The sequence below is a fragment of the Numida meleagris genome, chromosome 1 (genome assembly GCF_002078875.1).
Source record: "Numida meleagris isolate 19003 breed g44 Domestic line chromosome 1, NumMel1.0, whole genome shotgun sequence".
NCBI classification, from domain to species: Eukaryota; Metazoa; Chordata; class Aves; order Galliformes; family Numididae; genus Numida; species Numida meleagris.
In genome coordinates this window covers 113248998-113272369 of record NC_034409.1, presented here as the reverse complement: position 1 = coordinate 113272369, position 23372 = coordinate 113248998, and the positions used below count along the sequence as shown (strand labels likewise).

General features: G+C 36.9%; 1 protein-coding gene and 1 long non-coding RNA gene across 16 annotated transcripts in view; one reads left to right on the top strand and one right to left on the bottom strand.

Moving 5' to 3' along the window:
• DMD (dystrophin) overlaps positions 1 to 23372 on the bottom strand; it is a 1007484-nt gene that overhangs the window by 185828 nt on the left and 798284 nt on the right. For 14 of the 15 annotated variants that reach the window (XM_021408144.1, XM_021408061.1, XM_021408111.1 and 11 more), the window contains one exon: positions 2402 to 2574. In XM_021408144.1, coding sequence (XP_021263819.1) covers positions 2402 to 2574 — 173 coding nt within the window. Of the gene's footprint in view, positions 1 to 2401; positions 2575 to 2916; positions 2962 to 23372 lie in introns of those variants that run through there. The other variant, XM_021408170.1, reaches the window with a different exon arrangement.
• On the top strand, positions 804 to 3621 carry LOC110404183. Its single transcript, XR_002442094.1, has 2 exons — positions 804 to 1042; positions 3289 to 3621. It is a non-coding gene; the product is annotated as an uncharacterized LOC110404183 (long non-coding RNA).

The following is a 23372-nucleotide window of genomic DNA, read 5'->3' as shown; positions in this document are numbered from 1 at the left end:
TCCCTTCCCCAGAAAGTCACAAGGAAATTATTAAAGCTAATAAGTAGCTCCTGTGGTGCACAAAATGTCTGTGTCTCATGAAGTGAGGCGTGACTGAAACAACCTGAATCACAGCAAACTTAAGATATACTACCCACTTTGTGCAAACGACGACTCTGCCATAAGACAGCCTTCTAAATATTTTCTGAGTGTGTGTAAATGCACTTCTCTTTTAATACTAATTCTTGGCAAGTACTTTCTGCTGGAAGAAAACATGTGACAAATATCCAGATTGACAAAATCTTCCATTTCCTTTATATCGTTCAAAATAAGAGCCTGTCTTGCCATTTTTATGAATATGCTGCTATTGTTTAATTGCTGATTGGGAAGAAATTCTTAATTCATTGCTGTGCAACCTAAGAATTACTTTTAAAAACTCAAATGGAAAACAGTATTATATAACAGTAAAACAATAAGATGCACTTTGCAAGAATTATGCACTAAAATAGATTTGCTTTGTCTCACTTATTTAATGTTTAACTTCCAGCTTTGCTCCTATTGCTGAATGTTACTGGAGGCGAGGGGCAGTTCTGCCTCATAGCAGGCGCTGGGATGCTGGGGCAGGCCAGCCCGCAGGCCCTGAGGGCTGGGAAGTTGCAGGGGACCTCTGAAAGCAGTGAGGGGAGAGGAGCAGGGCCACTGCATGGGGAGCTGCAGTAAACAACAGCCAGTGGGCTTTTGGAGGGGACACAGCCAAAGAGTAAAGTTTCTGAGTCAGTTAGCTCCAGCCTCCCAAGTTTATCTCAGCAAATGCAACCTCCCTTCTCCTCCAGATAAGGGCAATAACTGGATGTGAATGCAAGGAAATGAACTTGGCTTTTCTTGACATTCACCATGCACTTTTCCTAGATGAAATGCACTGGACTGTGAAAAGAATGCCCACCTAACCAAGGGAGAGGACAGCTTTTTTGTTCCAATAGTTCAAAGCTTCCACTGAAAAAGAAGAATCGTGGGACTGATGCCTGGGGAACATTTCATCTTTCTGCTCTTACACCTCTTTTGTGTAAGTATTGATATAACTATGATGAAATCTATTCCACACTGTGTGATGGAAAGAAATAGCACAGAGCAGCCAGACTGAGAACAGCCCATTCATTCAGTTTGGTGGCCAGCAATATTTAAATTGAATGTCTTAGGAATTACAAATTGTTTCTCATTCCAGTTATTCTAGAAAGGAGTTGTGTTGCTTTGAATCTTTAATGTAACGAGCTACTGCCATACAACTAGGGTTACTATGTATGACAATTAGTGACAGCAATACATTGAACTGCAGAATGGAAAGAAAGGAAATCCAGACACCCATATATTTAATTACTGCTTTTTGGCCAATTTGCTGTTGATTTTTTTTTTTCTCAAACATCACTGTATTTTGGCAAGTTCATGGGTGAAAGACGCCTGAAGAAAAAAATCTCAGAGAGACCTTGAAGGATTATATCTTTCTTTTGCTCCTCAGAAAAAAGAAAGAGGAATGTGTCTCTCCTTCTTTAGTCACTAATACATTTTCAACCTCACATTCTTCATTTATTTTTAATGATTGATGTTATGAAGATGGCTTTTGTCATTACACAGACTGACCTCCCTCAGGGCCCAAGCTGAAAAAAAGCTAGTATTTCATAAATTACTTTGAAAAACACTCCTGCCTTTTGCTGCCCTCTGAACTACCACCAACACACAGCAAATGAGCAAATGAAAAAACTCCCGAGACTGAATGTAATGGAGCTCGGCTGTCTGTTGTGAAAGACACATTTCTGAATAGAAGTTTTCTGGACAGTTTCTTTTGAAATTTTCAGCCCGCTGAAGCCTATATACCCACTTCATGACTTGTAAAATTACCATTTATTGTATTTTCCCTTGCAAGGAGATTTTCCTCTTGCAACACTATCTATAGATCTCCTTTTACCCCTGTATTTTATTTGGTAATTTTGTCCACTTCCCAGACAAAAGCAAAAATCTTAAATAACATCTTCTTATTTGCAAGGCCTTTCTTAGTTCTGCACTGGAAATGGCAGCCTCAGAAATAATGCTTTTCATAAATATAGGTTGTCTAATTACTTTATTACTTGACTTGTTGATAAGTCATAACCAACCAGTTTAGAGGGGGTACAGTTAGTGTTTAAACACGGTAATCTTTCCTTCTGTAATTACAAAACCTCATCATATGCCTCAAATCCTAATTCCCTACTGTCATTTTCACACCAGAAAAGCCCCCTAATAATTCTTACAAAGTTAAACCAGCACAAATCATTTCAAAATGGATAGAAATAGTGCTTATCAGAAACCAGTTTATACCCTTTTGCTGTCACAAGGCAGATAGAATGACTTACACACCAGCTGTAGGCTTTTGATTACAGTCATGTCCTACCTAATGTTTAGAGATTTCTTCCTAAGCTCACTCCATCTGAAGTTCATGTTATCCAGACGTCTCTGCAACAGGACAGCATCCTCTGAGCCTTCCAGGGATCTCAGGATTTTCTGCCCATTTTCATCCAGGTTGTGGAAGATGTCCGTATGTGCATCAATTTCTGCCTGTAGATCCTACAGAAGCAATAGAAAACAACATGTGTGATTCCGTACAGAATCACAGAAATTACCGTTTATCAAGAGTGGAAAAATTCACCGTTCAGCACAGAGTCAGTAAGATTATGATTATTCCTCTCATGGCAATACTGTGTAGTAAACACTCTTTCACTTTTGCCTGAAGGCTGTTTGCATTGAAAGAGGACCATATTTCCATGTGGATCCTACTGAACAAATGTTAATGAATGTTAAAAGTCTAGCTTTTGTCAGGCAAGGAAGCAAAGACATATTCACTGTGCTGACAAGGGAAAAACCAACCAACCAGCCAACCAACCCCTGGGGATCTCAGGTAAATCTGACCTTCACGTGATAGGTCTTCCTGTGCAGCATTTTCAGCTTGAGCTGAGGACTGCAGCACTGCTCCTGCTGCATGGCAGTTCCAAGAAATCTGCGCGTCTGCAGCAGCAGAGCTTTAAAATGCCAAGTTCCCTTACATTCTGTTGACAGAACACATTTCAGATCACAGACCTCGGCAGTCAATAGCAATAAACAACCACTTTGTGCTGCACCAAAACACTGGTCAGGGCCATGGCTGTAGGAGGGCCTGCAAACAGAAAGGACCCAGAATATGCAACCGGCAGCTCATATTGAACAGCCAGCTCTTCTTATCACTTTGTAACTGTAGGCCAGCTCTACATTTTGAATTCACTTTTCCCCCTCATTTTCTGCAAGGCTGTTCCTGCCAAGAGAACATTCCTTTGAGAGCTGCCTGGTACCAGCATTCCTGCCTGCCCACGCGCTGAATGCAGCCTTTGTGCAGCGGCTGCCCGGCTCACGGACACTGCGTGCTGCAGCCCCACGAGGTCACAGATCCACTCACAGAGAGCAATGGCTGAACCACCCTCTTCAAGCTGAACAACAACAGTAATAATAATTTAAACACACACATACACAAGCATGCACGCTGTCTATATGTAACCACATTTGCATAAAAAGACTGCTATTTTGAAACAAAGTGCACTGGTCAAGTGAATAAATCCCATTTTCACAAGGGATGCTTGGGCACTATGAGTTCTGGCTGTGGTTTCTTGCTGCCTGAAATGGGAGTGCTGGGGATGAAGTGTGAGAGGGGAAACGATTGATGGCCTTTGAGGGCAAGTCCCAAAGCCAGCTGATCATCATGGACAGACCCCAATGGAAACTTCTTCTCATTTGTTTTAGAAGAATGACTTTGAAGGAGGAAAGCACACAGCTTGCCTACTTGGTGTGTTCTTAATTGAATTGGTTTGATTTGATATTTTAAGTGCAATGTTAGCAGCACTGAATCCTAAGTAGATTGTCCTTGTTCACTTACTGCTGTTCCAAGTGACATTTGCTGTACTTTGCTGGATACCTACTTTGTGCACAGCAATGACTAGCACTGTATTTGGAGCAATTTCAATGAGGGCAAGCCATGCCTGTGGTACAGTATAGGAGTTCTCATCCAGCTATTTTACTTTATCTACATTCATCCTGGGAGTAAAACAGGAATGAGTTTGGAATACACCAGAAGTAATTCAGAAGAATGCAGTCGTTACTATAAATACTGTATTTTTTTGACTGATGTTAAATACTCACAGAAATGAGGTAGCTTTGTTAGCACTGAAACTAAATGTGGCAACTGTAGTTCTAATCTAAGAATGGAAATTTCATTACCTGACCTGACACCTAGGCTGGGAATTGAAAGTAAGAGCTAGCAGAACTCTTCCCCCCCGCCCCCCACCTTTTTTTTTTTTTTAATTGGTAAAGCTTGTAACGTAGCTATAAACTTGGGAAAAGCAAGATTCAGCCCTCAAAAGAAAGACAAAGGATTCATATAGTCTTCAGAATAGGCAAAAAGCCTACATTTTGCTACTGACAATCAGGAGACATTTAAACACGCAAGGGACTTTACAGAAAGACAGTTGAGTGCTGCACAGTTGATAAATTTATATATTTATATAAACACAGACATGTTCCTACTCTCAAAGAATATATAAAAGTTTTATATAGAGTCTTCAATTATAAAGACAAATAATTTTCCGTAATTATTCCTGTTTCAATTTAAACACGTTTCAGAGAAGCAATCTATTTTGATTTTTAAAGATGCTATTATTAAGGTACGAAAACATATGTTTTTCCAATTGTGAATGCCCTCACTTGAAAATTTATCCTCTATTTCAATTCTGAATGTTGATAGATTCAGCTTCCAACTGCTATATTTTATTTATGTTTGCTGAAGAGTACTCTATTACTAAATTTCACTCTCTTCATGCATGCATTTAGAGATTTTAAGTCAGTCTTGAGGGTAAGCGCCACAAAACTAAGGTAAATAGCCATAACAATATACGGGAAAGAATAAAGTTCACAGTAAAAAAGTTCACTTTTAATAGCTGTGTACTTCTAAGGTCCTTTTATATTTCAAAAAAGATTAATGCCAAATTAAAGAATGATCATATGTAGTACGTGTTGCACAAAAGCACAGAATGACTTCAGTTGGAAGGGACCTTAAAAATCATTGAGCTCCAAACCCCCTGCCATGGGCAGGGTTGCCCACCACTACAGAATTCTTAGTTTGCAGAGTAGCAATGGAAACAGTTGCCTCTTCCTCAGCAAGAACAATATGAAATACACCAAATAACTATTCACAGTAAGAAACTGTCAAATCTATGCCCTCTTGGTACCTTATCACACATATACTACTTTATAACTCAAAATGAATGCATTTCCAGACTTTTCTTGCCTTTAAAAAAACTCTTTCATAGTCTAGACATTGCATGCTTTTCTCCTCACTCATTGATATTTCTCAAAATGAAATCAAGTCATATCCTTTTTATTTCAGAATCCTACTTAATACCACAATCAAACTGGACAGTTAGCTAAATATGTAATGAACACAGAAACTGAAGTCCTCTTATCAGAAGCTTAGTATTCAAGATCTTAGTCCAAATTATTTGTCTAAACTGCACATTTTCTAATAATTCTAAGAGTAGTTTATCCCAGCTATTTGAGAAACATGCTCAGAGACAAAAAGGACAATGGAGGCATTCACTCTGTTTTGGTTTGTGCACTGAATTTCACATCCTTTCTCTGTGACACCTTGTCCCTAGAGATGCACGCTGCACATAAGAAAAATATCTATACATCTTTTGTTTTCTGAAATAAGTAATTTCTATGTTTGAAAAATAGAGGCTAAAGATAAATATGAACTAGATTCTTTTTCTTGACAAGAATAAAGCAAAAGTATTTCATCTTATAAGGTGCTATTTGCAAAAGCATACTGTCATTACACATCATATCAAGAAGCACAGATTATAGACTAAATGTAGACTATTTATTGCATTTCATCTTTTCCATTGTATTCAAGCACATGTAGGAAATGCTAAGGATGAAAATAAATCCTGCTATATTTCTGCTGAGTTACTGTTGGAGTTAAATTTACTCTGTACACTGTTTTTGTTGAAGTGGTTACTACTGGAGCTATGTGGAAATAGATTCCTATAAAAAGAGCAGGTAGCAAAAACAAATAACCACACAAAAAAAAAAAAAGACATTGGCTATAGTAACTCATTTATGAGTGTTGATTACTAGCCTAAGTTAATTTTCAAATCCCCTTATCCACTTTTTTTTTTTTAATTTAGCAATTATTTCTTGTTTCCAAATTCCCCGTCTACTTCCTGGTTCCAGTGCAGACGTGCCATGGGAACGTTTTTTTTTTTTTTTTTTTTTTTTTTAATGTGACTCTTTGGAGTGAGCTCAACTACTTAGAAGGAACTGCCCCCCCCATCAATGGTAGATTTGCCTATGAGTTGCAGTGAAATCTTCCTTTTATTAAAATGGAGGATAGAGTTAGATGATAAAGTGCACTGTAAGATTTGTTCATAGAAACCTTGCTGATTAGATATTACAGGTTACCACACATTTAAAAATGTGTGTTCACCTTCTTATAAGACATAGAAAAAATCTATTTAGTATTTCTATTTAACATTTCTATTAGTAATCTATTTACCATTTCTCTGTAGAGAATTCAGTTTTATACCAAAGGTCAGAAGACTTTTTCATAAATGGCAAAACGGCCATCTTAAATTGTGTATATTCTTACTGTTGAACAATGTTTGAAACTATTAACTCAAAAGACAATTAGCAACACAAGACTAAGAATGATAATACCTTTGATAATTCCACATAGCAGAGATATTCCTTTAAGAATTCAGAAAGATTTGGTATATTTTATCAGAAATAATTAACAAATCGCTGTTAAAACCCTTTGTGGCTGACATAGAATATACTGGCAAAATATATGAAGGACATGGCACACAGTAAATTATGCCATTATTTCAGCACAACATCAGAAATGAATTGGTAGGCTTAAAGTAAAATGAAGTTCTAGAAAGTAGGAATTAGTTACACTGGTTGGGCTACACAAGAGTCAGACTAAGACATGGAAATTAATGCAGCACAGCTGACAAACATTTATCTTTATACAAGATAGAAACAAAATTATGTAATAAAGAAATTAAAGCACTTAAATCCTCCTCTAAAAACTCAGCTCTGTCCTTGGAATTGTGCTTTTCATTTCCAATGAATCGTTTTACATTTTCTAGTTACCGTACATGGGATTAATTGAGTAAGAAGGCTCAGAAAATTAAAGACAGTACCATCAACACAGGCAGAAAAACTCTCTATTGTTAGTAATTGAAAACAACAACAGGCAGTCAGTCTGAATAATTAACGTACATGTACTCAAAGCATCAGCAATTCAGTCCTCTGTGGCTACGCATTACTCGGAAGCACTGTACTGCATAGTACTAAGGTTCCACAATACTAGTACTGAAAGAGATAGAAAATTACTGAAAATTAAATGAAGATTCTGGGTCCATATAATTCTTCCCATGGAAGGGGCAATCAAGCATTGGAACAGGCTGCCCAGGGAGGTGGCAGAGTCATCACCCCTGGAGGTATTTAAGAAATGTGTGGATGTGGCACTGAGGAACATGGTGTAGCAACGGACTTGAAGTATGGATGGTTGGATTTGATCTTAAGGTCTTTTTCCAACAAAAACAATTTTATGATTCCTTTCTTCCTCTCTTTAAAATACAACTTTGAGTAAAACCTTATTTTTATTATCTTTTTATGGTGATTTCAAAAAGCTTCAAGAATGTAGGTTCCTTTCTAGTTTTATTTTGCATTCTCCTTGGTGCCTGTAGAAGGCAGATCTAACAAACTTACTGTTTCAAGACAGTAGTTTTGGTTTGCTTTTTTTTCTTCTAACAATACTGCCAAGCAAAGCACGTAATAAAGAACAAGGCTCTGCTCTCTTGACTTAGATGGGACAAAATAGCACTTATAGCCTGGCATAGCCTTTGAATTTTACCAGCAGGGTAGCTCAGATAGTATAATCAAAAAAAGTTCCCCCTTCAATGTCTTTTACCTCTTTATGGCTTCTACAGATGTAAGAATTGCAGTCACTATCAGTATGACTATTTTCCAACTCTGTGCAGCACAGCTGAGGTACCTTAGGGACCAGATGTCAGCTTAAACATTTTACTTGCTTTTACTCAGCTACATACTTAAACTCCTGTAAGTCTCACATTCTGCCTAAAGCACTAAAAAAATCCATGAATATTGCACCTCTTTCAGGATCAGGGCTTATGCTTTTGCCTGCTAGATAGAGGAATGGTTTTGGGGGTGATATAGTTCTGGAGATGTTGCATTAACGGCTACAGCACAGTAAGACCAATGCATTTTAAGCACAAGAGGTAGACAGTGCAAGATGCACTTGATCTATTTCTTTTGTTCCTGGAAAGATTAGGTCATTTTGCACTACTCTTTATGGCCATTTGTTTTGGTGAGCTAGTCATGACTTTCAAAATATTTGATCAGGAAAAACAGTATATACTTTAAAACAGAAAAGACTGTGTTTTTTACTAATGTTAGAACAAAACACTGAAATATTTCTTCTACTTTGCAAGATACTACTGGTCCAACTGAAGTAAACCCTCTTAAATGGAGCGGCTCTTCTAAGAACCAGTTATCTTTTTTCTTTTTTGTTTTAGATCAAAATGTAACTAATTCAAGTAAGATTTTGGGAACAATTTTATACCCAAACAATCTAACAGTGATAAATGACATTTTTTTTCTGTTAAACTACCTGAGTGCACACAACAAGTTCTGTTAAAATTAATAAAGTGGTAAAGAAGCTCTTGGTCCCTCCGTCAAGCTTTTAAATCCTTTGAGAGAGCTGATTCTCCCCCTCTGCTGTGGTGAGGTCACATCTGGAGTACCATGTCCAGTTCTGGGCTCCCCAGTAAAAAGAAAGACATGAACTTCTAGAGAGACCAGTGGAGGACTACAAAGATGATGAGGAGCCTGGAGTATCTCTCTTACTAGGAAAGGCTGAGAGACCTGGGACTGTTCAGTCTGGAGAAGAGAAGACCGAGAGATCTTATCAATGTATGCAAATATCTGAAAGGAGGTTGTCAAGAGGATGGGGTGAGGCTCTTTTCAGCAGTGCTCAGTAACAGGATAAGAGGCAACGGGCACAAACTGAAACACAGGAAATTCTGTCTGAATGTGAGGAAAAGCTTCTTTACTGTGAGAGTGACTGAGCACTGGCACAGGTTACCCAGAGAAGCTGTGGAGTATCCATCTCTGGAGATATTCAACCCCCCTCCATGGATGCAATCCTATGCAATATGTTCTAGGTGACCCTGCTTGAACAAGGGGTTGGACCAGATGGACTACAGAGATCCCTTCCAACCTCAGCCATTCTGTGTTTCTGTGTGCTCCCAGACCAGAAGCAGAACTTTCGTTGGGTCTTAGAATGGAAGCATTTACTGAACAATTTCCATAATGATAAAAACTTCTCAAATTAGACACAAAATGTAATTAAAGGGCAGACTTACTGAGTTAAAAGCATTGTTGTGAAATGGCTATACATCATCATGCCACGAAGCCTCCTATTCAGCTAGCCTATGGCATGACCCCAATTCCAGTCTGGTATGATTACATCTCTAAGTTTCATGCTAATGACTTGATTAAAAAGAAAGATAAAAAGGTCTTTCTCTATTGGGAAGATAAGCTTATGAATATCATTAAGGCATTTCTAGGTTCCCAACACTATTTTCAAGATAACAAATGGTAAGAGTTAGTCCTCTAGCAGAGAAGCAAATGTTGATGAGTGGAAGCTTAAAGGATAACATTTCCCTGCAGAAAACAATCTCTGTAAGTTGCAGCTATCTCTGTTATAGTTTTAAATTCTATGTGTCCCAAAAGTAAGAAAGGAACAAAATTCACATTAGCAAATTGGACCCTGTCTTCCAAAAAGATTATCTTTGTGATTAGGAAAACAACCTTCAATTTAGGTTACATTCAAGTGAATGGCACAGTCAAGGATGCAGAATGGCAGAGTCAAGGATGCAGTGACTGTCTTGCTGAAAGACAGTGAAAACACACTTCTTAATTTCACTAGCAGCAAGCTACCTCAGCTAGGGAGAGTAGCTTTAAGAGCAACAACTCTATCATTTGAACATATGCTCAAGTTTTTATTGTACAGATTCTCCTTCACAGGACTGGCTTTTCAGACATAGCACAAGGCCTTGCATTTCTCCCTTGTTCAAAGGGAAGTAATCAAACACATTTTTATGAGATATCTAGAAATTAATTTATATTCAACAATAATTAAATACAAATTATTACATCATTTCATGTGACTTAGGGGAGTTCACAGATTTCTTAGTGTGCTTTTGAAAGACTGAAAGAAAACTATTTTCATTTATAGTTAATGAAAATACAAATAAATAGGTAGAGATTAATCTTTCAACATACAATGCTTTCTATGTTTATAGAGAAAGTTTCACACAGGATTTGACTAATCTTGCCATTAAATTAGACAAGTATAAACTATTCTGGTAATAGTAACTTTAACAGCAATTTATTTATTTATTTACTGTTTATTTATTTACCTTGTCCTTATATTTACCACGGAAATTCTGATCAGAAAGAAACTTCGGGTTAGTTTGAGGTTACAGCAAGGCAGAAGAAATTCCAAGGTACCGCAGCAATGAAACACTTTTACAGTATGATGTATCTATATGATGTTTATTTTTGATGTTTACTTATGATGTTTATTTACGATTATTTTACTAACATAGCCTGTACTTAATGACCTTTCAAGTAAACAAATACAACAAGACAAACAAAGCACCTGTTTTAAAGTGGGAGCTGCAAGCATTCCCCAGAAAATCAGCCACCTCTACTGAGACATCTAAGAATGGGATTAGATATATCATTGTGAAAACTGTATTTGAAAGCTAGGTGAGTAGTAGGGAAATGGCATAAATGTGCATATACTCATATACACAGTTTTCTGAAAGTGAAACCATTAGGCTCATTACAAACTAACACTGTTCTCTAGGTTTCAGAATGTAGCCGACTCCCAGCAGATACCTGACCCTAGTACTTCAGTGAATGTTAAATTCCATTACACCTGTACATTCTGTCAGCATACTCACGCTGTCAAGCTTTCAGCTATTTTTTTGCAGCAAAATAATTATGCTCCTCCTTTCAGCATGTCTCATTTTGCCCTCTCCCCATTTGTCAGAGAGGAAACAGTAACAGCACAAAGGCAGCACCATCCTCTGCAGGAACATTTACTTCCACTTAGTTACTCAGGCAAGGTCTGAAAGTCCTGTTGGATAATTTGGAGAGCATCTACCTCTATTAGTTCCACTGACATCTCAGTGCTTCCAATTAATACTGATTTTCTCTTACAACAAGCAGCCAGAAAGGCTGAACAGCATAACTGTCTCAAAGCCTGGAGAAAAAAAAAATTTGGAAGGAAAAAAGGACAAGGGTTACTTCTCTGTCACCCATAGTGAAATACACCTGAAATTTGCTAATTATACATGACTGTTCCTAGGAGAACTATTTGTTTATAAGACTGTAAAGTCGTTTCACAGAAAAGGATCTAAGGTTTCAGTGCACCAGCACATAACCATTAGACATCCTGACTTCACCACCTACAGAATTCAGAGACACTTTCACCCTTCCTCAAATACACAAACATATAAAATCCTCTTTCAAACTTCAAAATGGTAATTTTTTTTTACACATCTTAATTCCTTCTGCCACAAATACTTCTTTAAATCCTTTTTCTTTTTAAAATAAACTCTGACATTTCAGTTTTTTTGTTAACAAAATCTTTGATGCCTGGAGAAAAATAATTGGTACATCAGTTTCATAACATGACGTTATACTAATTAAAACAACATAAACTGTTACTAAAACTCAAAAGAGAGCAAGACAGAATATGAAGCAGAACCTATAGGCCTCATACATTATGCATTATGAAAATTGGTTCATGCAGAACAAAAATTTTAATGGTTTTAAGGCTCCTTTAAAAGTCAGCATTGTTCTAAAGATAATGAGATTTCAATTAGGAATTTACACAATTTCAGGTGTTACTCTTTAATGAGGTGCAAGACCTGCTGCAGTTAACTGTTCTTTATCAAGATCAGGCTAAGTGGGACCTGTTGGGAATTATGCATAAGGGAATGCTGAGAAAGCTCCAGTATCTCCGCACACACTTGTGTCAAATCCTCCCTACTCAAGGTGTTCTGAGGCAAGCTCAGGAAAGACAGAAACCTGGGAAATAGAAGGGAAAAAGTACATTTAATCTTTTAATGATTTTAATTTTCCGTGGGAATACAGACCATGCAACCATGGCCTTGGGATCTATGTTTTAAAAAGAGATGTCAGAAAAAATACCTTAGAGAAAAATGCCTTGTGGCATTCAGGCATTAGCAAAATTATTCCAATCCTTTGATGTCAGATTTTCCAGTCACCACTGAATAGAATTCACTAGGTGCTGGGTGGTTCACCCACTAAAACTGAGCATGAGCTGGGTTTAGACAAGTTAATTTTATCTTCCTGATGACATGCCTGCTACAACCTCGCTCAGTTAAGGCATCTGGTGAGGAGCCAATGGGTCAAAGCTACCAACCATGGGATTATGGCACTTCTCTGTGAAAGAAAACCCCTCTTTAAATGCAACGATGGATTGAGCTACAAAGATTCAAGTAGTCTTAAGGATTTGTGCCAAAAGGGTTGGTACGGTGCAAAAAGCTGCTGAGCCAGAATGGATTCAGAAAGGAGTTGCAACTATCTACAGCCCGCTGCAGGCCTTGGGTGGATATGGTGCTACAGACTCCCTCCGCGGGCTTCTTCTTTTGACCCTCTGACACAAAATCCTCAGGTGCCCAATTATACTAGCACCCATCACAACACCAGGACTTTCACCTTTAAGCCAGTACTGTGCTTCCAATTACACCCAAACACTAAAAAAAAAAAATTAAAATGCATAGCATTACCTCTGCTCTATTAATTTGTTGTCATTGCTGACAAGATGTTTAACGCTATTGTATTTGTGAGGAATTAGACTTAAGCTTCATCCCCATTGATCTTCAGCTCAAAGAAATCCCAGTACTTTCGGTTCTCACAGAACCTGAATCAGAGGCAGATGTATCCAGAAAGATGCACTACTGTGAAAAATTTCAGATGACATAATGCTTGTTGACGGCCTCAAAATAAGCAAACAGTAGGGAAAAGTTTGGGAGCTAAAAAAAAAAAAAAAATTGAACAAAATTCTTTAAAATAACAATTTTAGCTATTGATGGGTGTATCTGTGACAAAGCAAAATTATATTTTGTTGCACCCTAAAAAGTAAAGTCAACCAGGATGCATGTGTTAAGGGATTTCTGAATAAATTTTTGGTCCTGAAAACAATTATTTGGTGTTTTCTAGGATTTTCTAGCAAGATGCACTCACTCCCACAATAAATACAATACAGGTTAAAAGGACAAATACCACTAGCATGTCACTTTCTTATATGACAACTGTGTATCCAAGACAATTTTGAATGGCATTCATGTAACATACCCAAAGTAGTTGCTTTTGTATTGACCCTTTAGAAGCTGATAAGAGAAGCAGAATATGCAGAGTTAAAACCTGGGAACTCGCAGCCAAGGAAAGGAGCAGGACTGCAGCCATCTGAAATGGATGTTCCTAGATTCTCAGGATTCAACCAGAATGCAGACAGTGCACATTTTAAAAAAAAATCTAAAGAAAAATAATATTATTGATACAAATATATGAGAGATGATCAAAAAGTAATGCCTCAACAGCTACACTGTGATGCCAATTAAGCTGACTTGCAGAGTCAGGTCAGAAAAGACAACCACCTCTCTTGCAACACAATAAGGTAGGGCCCCATTCATATACCCACCATATAGTGTGGATTTGGTGCCTTCTGACTTCCTTCTGCTCGGGCCAAGGAAAGACAGACTATATGGGCAACATTTTCCTAGTAATGATGCCATCATAGCAGTTGAGAAATAGAGGGTTCACCTCTGCTGATCTGATGCAGATTTGTATGAGCATGGCATGCAGGCTCTTGTTCATTGTTGGCGGCAAGAATGCATAGCTGATGGTGGTGACTATGTTGAAAAATAGTGTTTGTAGCTGAGAATTTGCTCTATCAAACAGTACTATTGTGCTCTTTGTAGCTGTTGTAGTTTCCATGGAAATAAATAGGAGGCATTACTTTCAGAGCAACCTATGTATTTGTTCTCATATCTGTTTGTATCAAGTTCAGAGAAACAAGAATCACCACTACTGCAAAAAGATTACTTTGGACATAAAAAAAAAGTTATCTTATTATTTCTACACACTGTTTTCTTCTTATTCTTTGGAGATTTAACAACCCCTGTTCATACTCCTTAAAAAGCAACTTCATAGCTTCCTTCAATAAATTCTACTATTTTCCACAAAATGCCCCTTTAGTATTTTCCAGGAACATTAATGGTTGCTGTCTAAAAGAGGTTAATTTAACAGAATTTGTATGATGGTGAGCTTTTTCCATATGAACATCCTCCTGTAGTTGTATTGTGGTTCACTCTTCTCTCTCTACACAATTAGATTGATGAATGTTAATTTGTCATATATTTTTTGACAATTTTTTTGAAATTTTTATGAAGCCAGAAGATGAATAGCATCTTAGATTTACAAAGTGCAAAAGAAAAAAAAAAAAGAAGACTGCATTTAACACCATGAAAAACAGGCACATATTTTTCTTAACAAGGACAACTTCCAGACGTGCTGAATATCATCACCTACTTAGAAAGTGCTCAGAAGGTCTCCATAACCTGTGGTTTTATTTGTTTTCAATGGTACAGTTTTAATGATTCATTCAAACTCTCAGCATGGATAAAATTTTACAGTCTTAGATGATCTGACTAAAATCTTCTTTTTAAAAAGTTAGGTATTCTTCATTTCAAAAGAAGAATTATTTTACTCTCAATATGAAAAAATGCCACAAAGTTATAAAGAAAAGGAATTTTTAGCATATAGTGAAGTGAAATTCTAAAATATATTAGCTGGTTACCATGATCAAATAGCAAAGGCTGAATACATTTAACAGTCTGTGAAAGTACTGTATGAGAGGCATTGCTATTTCAAAGTAAAAATATTCATGAAGTGATTATGGAAAACAAATACTCAAAATCGAATGCTGCTGTTATATTAGAGACCTAAAAGAACAGTGATATGCTGACCAAAGCCATAACAAAAATCCTCATCCACTAAGAATCTCACCATGCAGTGGATGGTGTTATAATGAGAATAAACCTTTTACATTTGTTGCAAGAAAAGCTAATTTAATGCACACCATATTCATGGAGGGTGCAATTAGAAGAATATGAGAGAGTGCAGATTCTTTGTTTAACTGCTGAATTAAAAAAACTGCCAAGTGAAAATCTCATCTATCTCACAAGTCCAGTAATGCCTCTGTCCAGTCCTTCCAGTCCTATATGCTGTGAAACACATTATTTGATGGGAGTTGAACTCTTCTCCTGGGTAACTACCAACAGGACAAGAGGTAATGGCATTAACTTGCTCCAGGGGAAGTTCAGTTTGGATATTAGGAAAATTTCTTCTCAGAAATAGTGGTGATGCAATGGCACAGGCTGCCCAGGGAGGTTGTGGAGTCACCTGGAGGTGTTCAAGAAACATGAAGATTGGCACTGAGGAACATGGTTTAGTGGGCATGGTGGGGATAGGCTGGCAGTTGAACTAGGTGATCTTAGTGATCTTTTCCAACCTAATGATTCTATGATTCCATGATTCTAATAGCTGATATTTAGAAGCACAGAATCACTCAGGAAGCCGGAGACTTCCTCATCTGATCCAATCTTCTGCTGAAAGCATGTCCAGTGAGAACAAAGCACTCAGGGTATTGCTCAGTTGATCACTGATCATCTTTAAGAGTGGAGATTTCACAAAAGACCCTTGCTCTAGCACGTGATCCTCCTACCTCCCCCAGTAAAAATAAAGTCCTTATACCAAATTAGAACTTCCCATGCTCCCACCTGCCTGTGTTGCCATCCTGTCTCCGTCCACCTCTGAGAAGTCTGTTTCAGTCATCTCAACAGTCTCCATTCAGGAAGTTGTACACAGGAGCAAGGCCTCCACAGGCCTTTCCTTCTCAGACTGAACATGTCCTGCTCATGAAATTAGGCTAACTCTGGCTGACGCAGGCATTGATAGCAGTCACTGCTGGGCTACTCAATGATGTTACGCTACTAACCTTGATGACTGGCCAACTCAGTATGAGAGAATGAGCTATCTAAAAGGCACATCTCTAAAATTTCTGGAAAAGGCATCCTTGTTATTTATCCCACTTCCTTTCCCAGCATACTGTGTTTTCCAAAGAATAAAAAAACAAACAAACAAAAAAAAACTCTGCAATTTAAATCTAGGAGTTTGACTGTGTTTTTCAATACAGCATCTATACATTTGACATACCAACAGAAAAAATTCAGAAGTCCCTTTCCAGTCCAGGGAGTTTTCTGCAATAAATACCCTTGCACGTACAGAGCTTCACAATCTAACTGCACTGCTAAATGAAATACTGCTGCTCATTTCCCTGGTGGAGCTCCACGTTCCTTGTGCGGTGTTGCTGAAAGCCTGAAAGCCAAACAACGCCATTCATGTTCTGATGCCTGTTACTCAGCAATTGCGTCTGTTTGCCGAGGGCACACATGAGTGAGGACAGACATGAGTTGCTGCTTAAACAACGTCTCAAGAGGACACAGCCTTATAAGAAACAAAGTGAAATAAAATAGTTTGTGTGAGAAAATTTTAGAGGCAGAAGGGTAGTAGAAGAAGGAAGTAATGGGAAGGTGTTCACTTTTACTCATTTTACATTACTTTACTTTCAAGAGGACATGCTTGGCATGCAGAATTTGTACTAGATTAAAGATGATAAAAAAAAACAACCCAAAAAACAGCAACAAATTACTTTAGAATTTATATATTTGCATATTTGCATATTGGATTGAAAAAAAAAATAACAAAATAGCAGCTGAGAGAGCGCAAGTCTCTTCCACAGGCAAAGTTATGGTGAACAGGAAATGGCATGTCACCATCATCCTTCAAATACAACTACACACGTGCCACAGCAGCCATCTGCCGAAGCAATCCTGCTGTCACAGAGCCAAACACATACAGCTTCTGCAGCACAGCACCAAGCCGTGCGCAGACAGAGCGTCAGCTCTGCATCCCAACCTGCCCTGACTACCAACAACAGCAGCAGACTCTGAAATCCTGCAGCAGCACAATCCCAAATTCACGGATGGAAAAGTCACCGCTGTCCTGGATTAACTTTCTATCAAACAGCTATGATTTAATCCCTGTTACTAAAAGTATCTAATCAGAAGGATTAAGGGCCTACTCATATCAAGATAAGGGCAAGAAGGAAAATGTGTGATGGGCACTAAACAGTGAAGACAAGCTTCTGAAGGAAAAAAAAAAAAAACTAACAAAAAAACAGTAAGAAAAGGAAAAAAAAAGAAAAGGTTTCTTGAAGGAATTGTGAAACTTGAATGTTGTGAACTGGATGCACCAACTTTTCCTGGCCTTTCACATGAGCACTTCAAATTAATCTGTTTCACAATCACCAAGACAACAAGCTTTGGAAGGGATATGGTGTTCTGCCTGCCTCTTGCAGCAAGTCTCACTCTGCTTTTATAGAGAAGGCAAAACTTCAGCTCTCCCTGACTGAGACAGCTGCAGGATGCCTGCTATGGCAGAGGAAAACAGTCAGGATACGTGCAAGTCATCCGCTGGGCTTCTGAGAACCAAGGGGATCTCTTTCATCACTGGATAGCCTGGGGAAGCCTTGGCTCCAAATCATTTAGAGTGGAAAGTAAGCTTTCATTTATTCCACAGCAGGTCCTCTCAAAACAGGGGCAATAAGAACTGTAGCCTATTGTACACATTTCAATTGCTCTATACAAGCAGATTTTACATTTCATTTTTATTTGAAGAATATAGCAATTTTTCAAATAGAGAACAAGCACGCAGGCTAAATCCCATTTTTTCAGAGACTTCACACTTACATTAACATTTCAATGTGATGGTATTCTCTGTATGTTGTGCAAATATATACAGTATAGTAGAACCATTTCTGGCAATGAGTGGTCAGGAAATAGAAATATTTTTTCATGAAAAAGTTTGACTTGTGGAATTTGTTTTGAATGGGAGTAACCCCAATGTGTTCTCTCTCTTACACTGCACAGAAAAATTAAGTTCCCACATCTTTCTCCAAATAAGAATTAAAATGACTACTACTACTTTTTTTTTTTTTTTTAAGCCATTTGATGTTTGAGTAAAGGGCTTCTTTAATCTGTGTCTGGAATATCTAATTATCTGCAAGTTGTCTCTGAAGTTACATCTCTCCATACAGAGATCTCAATTTTAAGATGGTAGAGACCAGCAATAGTCAGTTGAGTTGAGCTCAGAACACCCATTACTTACTAATAAAATTTTACAGAATTTATAAAAACAGAAAATGAACATCACTGAATATGTTACATCAGACAACTAAGCTTTCCATTTCACCAGCATACCTTCAGGCAACTGCCTCATGAAGAGAAATTTGGCCATCTCTATCTTATTAAGAAGGGAATATTCTTTTCAGAATGATGAAAGCACTGTTAGAAGTGATTCTTTTTTAAATAAATGGCTGTGGAAATGCCCTTAAGTTTATTGGCCCTGTGATTTTCCAGTGAAATACAGCTAAGATAGAAGATAATTTCTATCTTAACCAGTTCTCAATATCTTTTCTACCAAGCCTACCTTAAGTAACGTTTGTATTTTGAATTTAGAATTCTGAAAACTTCAGTTTTCAATTTCTATTGATTTCCTAACCACTTTTTATGCACACTTTTCTTTTTTCAACACTTTCTGTTGTACCTTCTTCTGCTTTTCTACCCACTGATTTTTTTTTTCCTTTTACTAATTAATTAAAAAAATCCACTGCTATTTCAGCAGGCTGCTTCTAATGAATAGTGCTGTATAGGGTGGAAAGATTATTAAGAGTATTTGTCAAGCTCACATAAAATTTAAGAGTTTATTCTCTTATAGTAAGATTTAAACTAGAGATCAAGAACAAATTGCTCCCAATCTACTGTACTGTAAAAAAAGATAATAGCAAGTAATAGTGAAGACAAACTTACAGAAATGATTTCACTCAGAATCATGGTAAGAACACTTTGAAGATGCCACTTGAAGACTTTAAGCTTCATCATTAGACAAAGAAAAGTTTAAACGAATAGATGAAGGGGATATTAGAGTGGACAGAAAAAGAAACGAAAGCACTTGTAACAAAGAAGTGGGATATGAAGACAAGCAACAGAGAAGACTAAAGAAACTTAATAGTTTTAAATTGCTGATCTTTACAAGATGTCAGGCTGCCATCAATTCTCTCTCCAGTGATTTTTACTTGCTCTCTGATATATACACTGAATTGAACAATTTCACTGTTTAAAATTCAATTTTTTCATGTATCGTTGTTTTTAAAGCAAAAAATAAAGAACAATTTGTTATGTCAAAGTGCTACTATTTTTTATGATGATTTTTTTTTCCTTAACTTTTCTGCCTAGGAAGAGACATTTTGGCAAGTCTTAAAACATCCTAAAACGACAGTTTGCTGTTACATTGTTTTGTCCAAACTACTATTGATTCTATTTAATAGATGCTCAGGACATTAAAAGAAAGACTTATTTCACCAAATTTTAGACTTTTAGAACCAAGTTAGTCTTCAGTGCTCCAGGCTGAAAAGAAAGAGGCCTCCCTAGGACATCTTTTATCTAGCCTACTTGAAATGTGTCCTAGAACTGGCTGCTTCTCTTCTGTATATGAAGGCAATCTACAAAACTTTGTTCCAGTGATGGCAAATAGATTTTAGGCACTTGAAATTTGGTAACCTTTCCAAAAGAATTCACCTAAAATAAACTGTGTGGTAAAAGGGAAAAAAAAAGTATACAACTAAAAGGTGCTAATAATGGTGGAATATAAAGATTGAAGTAAAAGAATTTACTGCACAGTTTATTATTTTTTTATTTCTCCAAATCAATTAGACACAAACACAAGCATGAGAAAATTAAAGAAACATAAATAAAGTGCAACAGTGAAAAGCCATGTCCAAGAGTTTATCAGTGACACTTGTGCTGATGTAAGTGATCTGAAACACAAAGGAAACAGCATAATGATGAATGTCAAAGATGTTAATAAATTAGGCAGGAGCACTACGCACATCAGAAGGCAGGAAAATAAATAAAAGATGATTCTGAACAAAATTATGTCTAAGGAATGAAAAAGAAGAAGGAGAGTTTAAAATTCAAAAGAGAAAGAAATTAAACAGTATGCTGCAAAAAGTAGCATAGTCCTTTGGATGATATAATCCATAGCCCAGTACAGAAGCAATGCTGTGCAAGAGAAAGAGAGAGAGAAAAGCAAGAAAGAAATTAGATAAAGCTTACTATGTAACATCACAGCATAAAACTGCCAAATTAGTTCTCTGTTAAAGCAAAGCACCATAATCTTTATAGAAAGAAGTTTTATTTATTCCTTGGTAAGACACCCACTGTCATTGTTTCCTAGTATTTAACTGTTGCCTTTTTTTTTTCTGGTACAATCACTTAGCTCCTGTTAACCTCTTGTTTCACTGCAAACAATTTTCCTTCGGTCTTCTTGCTTCACCCTTCAAACTTCAGTGGAGAGCTTTGGCCCTTAATATACGAAGTGGCAAAGTCTGAATGACTTATGGAGTGTGCAAGCAGGTTTCAATCAAACTGCAACGCATGTTCCTAGTTTCAGAAATATGATGATTTCTGTGTTTGTTTTATTGCCAGTTCTGTAACTATCAAACAACTAAGTTCATCCTGCAAAATGCAATCTTCTCAAAAATTGCCAGTATTCATACTATTTTTCTACACATGCTTACTCACACTAGTTTGTTTGGAAGTATTTAGCTCCATTCTAAATCAACAATACATACATGCTTCAATAACACATCAAAATTGTTTTTTTTTTTCCTTTCTTTTAGAATCTCTTTCATTATTAGAGTAGAAATTGAAGAAATAATTAGGAAATCAGAAAACTAATTCTATATATTTTAATTCAAGATGGTTCTAGAGAATCTAGAAATTTGTTAATTTAAGTAATATAATAATAATAATAAGTAAGATAAGTAATCTTTGAGGTTTGTTATTTAAGGACAAGAGGAACTGCAATCAAGATAAAAGTGCGTCTGAGGAGACAAGAACAGTAACAGATGTGTGAATTCAAAGATCATTATACACAATACAATCCTAATAAAATATCACCACAGAGCAGTAGAGGTTGCACTTAATACATGGAGGTCAGTGCACGAATCACTTAGCTTACTTCATAGTCTCAGGCAAGCTCAGTTTTATATGACTAAAGAAATTACTGCTGAAGAGAAAGGAATTATTCTTTGGAGATCTTTGGCCTCATAGCCTTATGTGCATTACTATTATTATTATTTGATTTTTTTTAACAGGATAAAACTTTTCCAAATACATAAATTGCTTTCAAATAAAGCTTTGTCATCTTTGTCATCATCCAGACCTTACCTTGAGCACAACAAAATTAGGTCAAATGTTTAACTGATTTACAAAATGTTTCCCAGTACTAGAGTTCCTTTTCCCAAGCAAGAATAGGCTACATTCTGGCAACTTTAAAATTGCATGGTAAAGTGCTATAAGATTATCAATTTTCTTGATTTTCCTTCCTCTACCTTCTAGCTCATAATTTGACTAATTTAGAAGTGTGACACGCATTGCAAAAATAGTATTTGGAATATTTTGACTCTTCCGCTTTCAACGTTTCAGAGTACTCATTTTTCACAGTTATGATCCTGATAAGGTATCCTGAACTATCCATAAAGCTGAGTTTTTCCGCCACACACACTTTACTTTTTTCAAAATAACCCAAAGAACCACAAAGCACTCCCAAACTGAGACATCAGTCTCAGACATCAGGAGACAGAAAATACATGAAAAGAAAAAAAACATCTATGCAACTGACTTCATGTTCTCACCAAAGTGGTCAGTCATGGCAGAAATGTCTGCTTGTTTTGCTCTTGACTATATTATAGTTACTTTTCCATGTGAAGCATTCTTTCATTGAATAGGTCTCTGGTCTTGTGTGTGCCCACAAGAGTCAACCAAGAAGTTCTAGTCTCAAGCTTCCAGAAACTTCTCTGGTCTACCAAAAACAGTGTTGAGAGTTAATTGCTATGTTAGTTTAATCCAGCTCATAACTCAATTTTCTTCAAAGTGGGGGAAAAAGAACAAAACACTGTTAAATCTATCCATGTAAAGGTGAGGCCTCTTTTTGCCCAATACTGCATGGATAAAACACCTGAGTCTTGATTAACATGTGTTTTCACCATATATACAGTAGGCAGTTTAGTATGCTCATCTGAGTGGTTTCTTCCAGGGGCTACAAAGACAGAAATCCCAAATGACCTCTGCTCATGTGCTGTACAATCACAAAGTATATGCAGAGTCCAATGCAGCTAGGCAACGTAGAATTCACTTTACATAAGCTACCTAATTTACTTGGCTTGTGGGAAAGGTCTCAGAATTCTGAAAATGCATGTGAACTGCAAGCTAGAAATACTCAGTTACATACAATGATCTTATTTCTGTGACAACATTTCCTTAAAGCCACTTGATTCTGAGAAATCCTGATAATTTCAAGATACGTTCTGAGCGCAAGGTGAAATACCACGTATGTTTGCAAAATTGCATCTAATTTAAGACAGAAATACAATTCAGATTATTAAATACAACTGAAACACGTTAGAAATATGTCCTCAGATACTTACAAATAAAGTGATTCTGTTTGGGTAATAATTCTAAGATCACATGAATAGACAATATAAATAGACAATATGAAGTATAAGGCTTCATCAAAATACGTGCTCAATATTAAGTTGAAAAACAGAAATTTAGCCACTTGTGTCATGGAGTAATAAAAAACTTCATACAGTGACTCTATAAAACCCATTCTGAACACTTCTACAGATCCTGTTTCATGTTGTTTTTGAAAGCTATTCTGAAATAATAATTTCTGCAGATTCTGACAGAGACTTAAGTACTTTTCTTGTCTTCCTTAAACCGATCTTATCAGTCCAGAATTAAATAAAATGCAGATACACAGAAAGAAATCAACTGGTGGGGGAAAAATGTGCAAAGGTACTTCTGTAACATTTACATGGTATAGAGACTTAACTATGATGCTGATATACAAGGTGGGTGTCTTCCTCCAATGCACTACTCCCTCCTCATGAAGCACTCAGCAAAATTAAAGTCAGCAGAAATCCAAACGCAACGTCCAAGTAATTCACTATTTTGAAAATGAATCAGTGG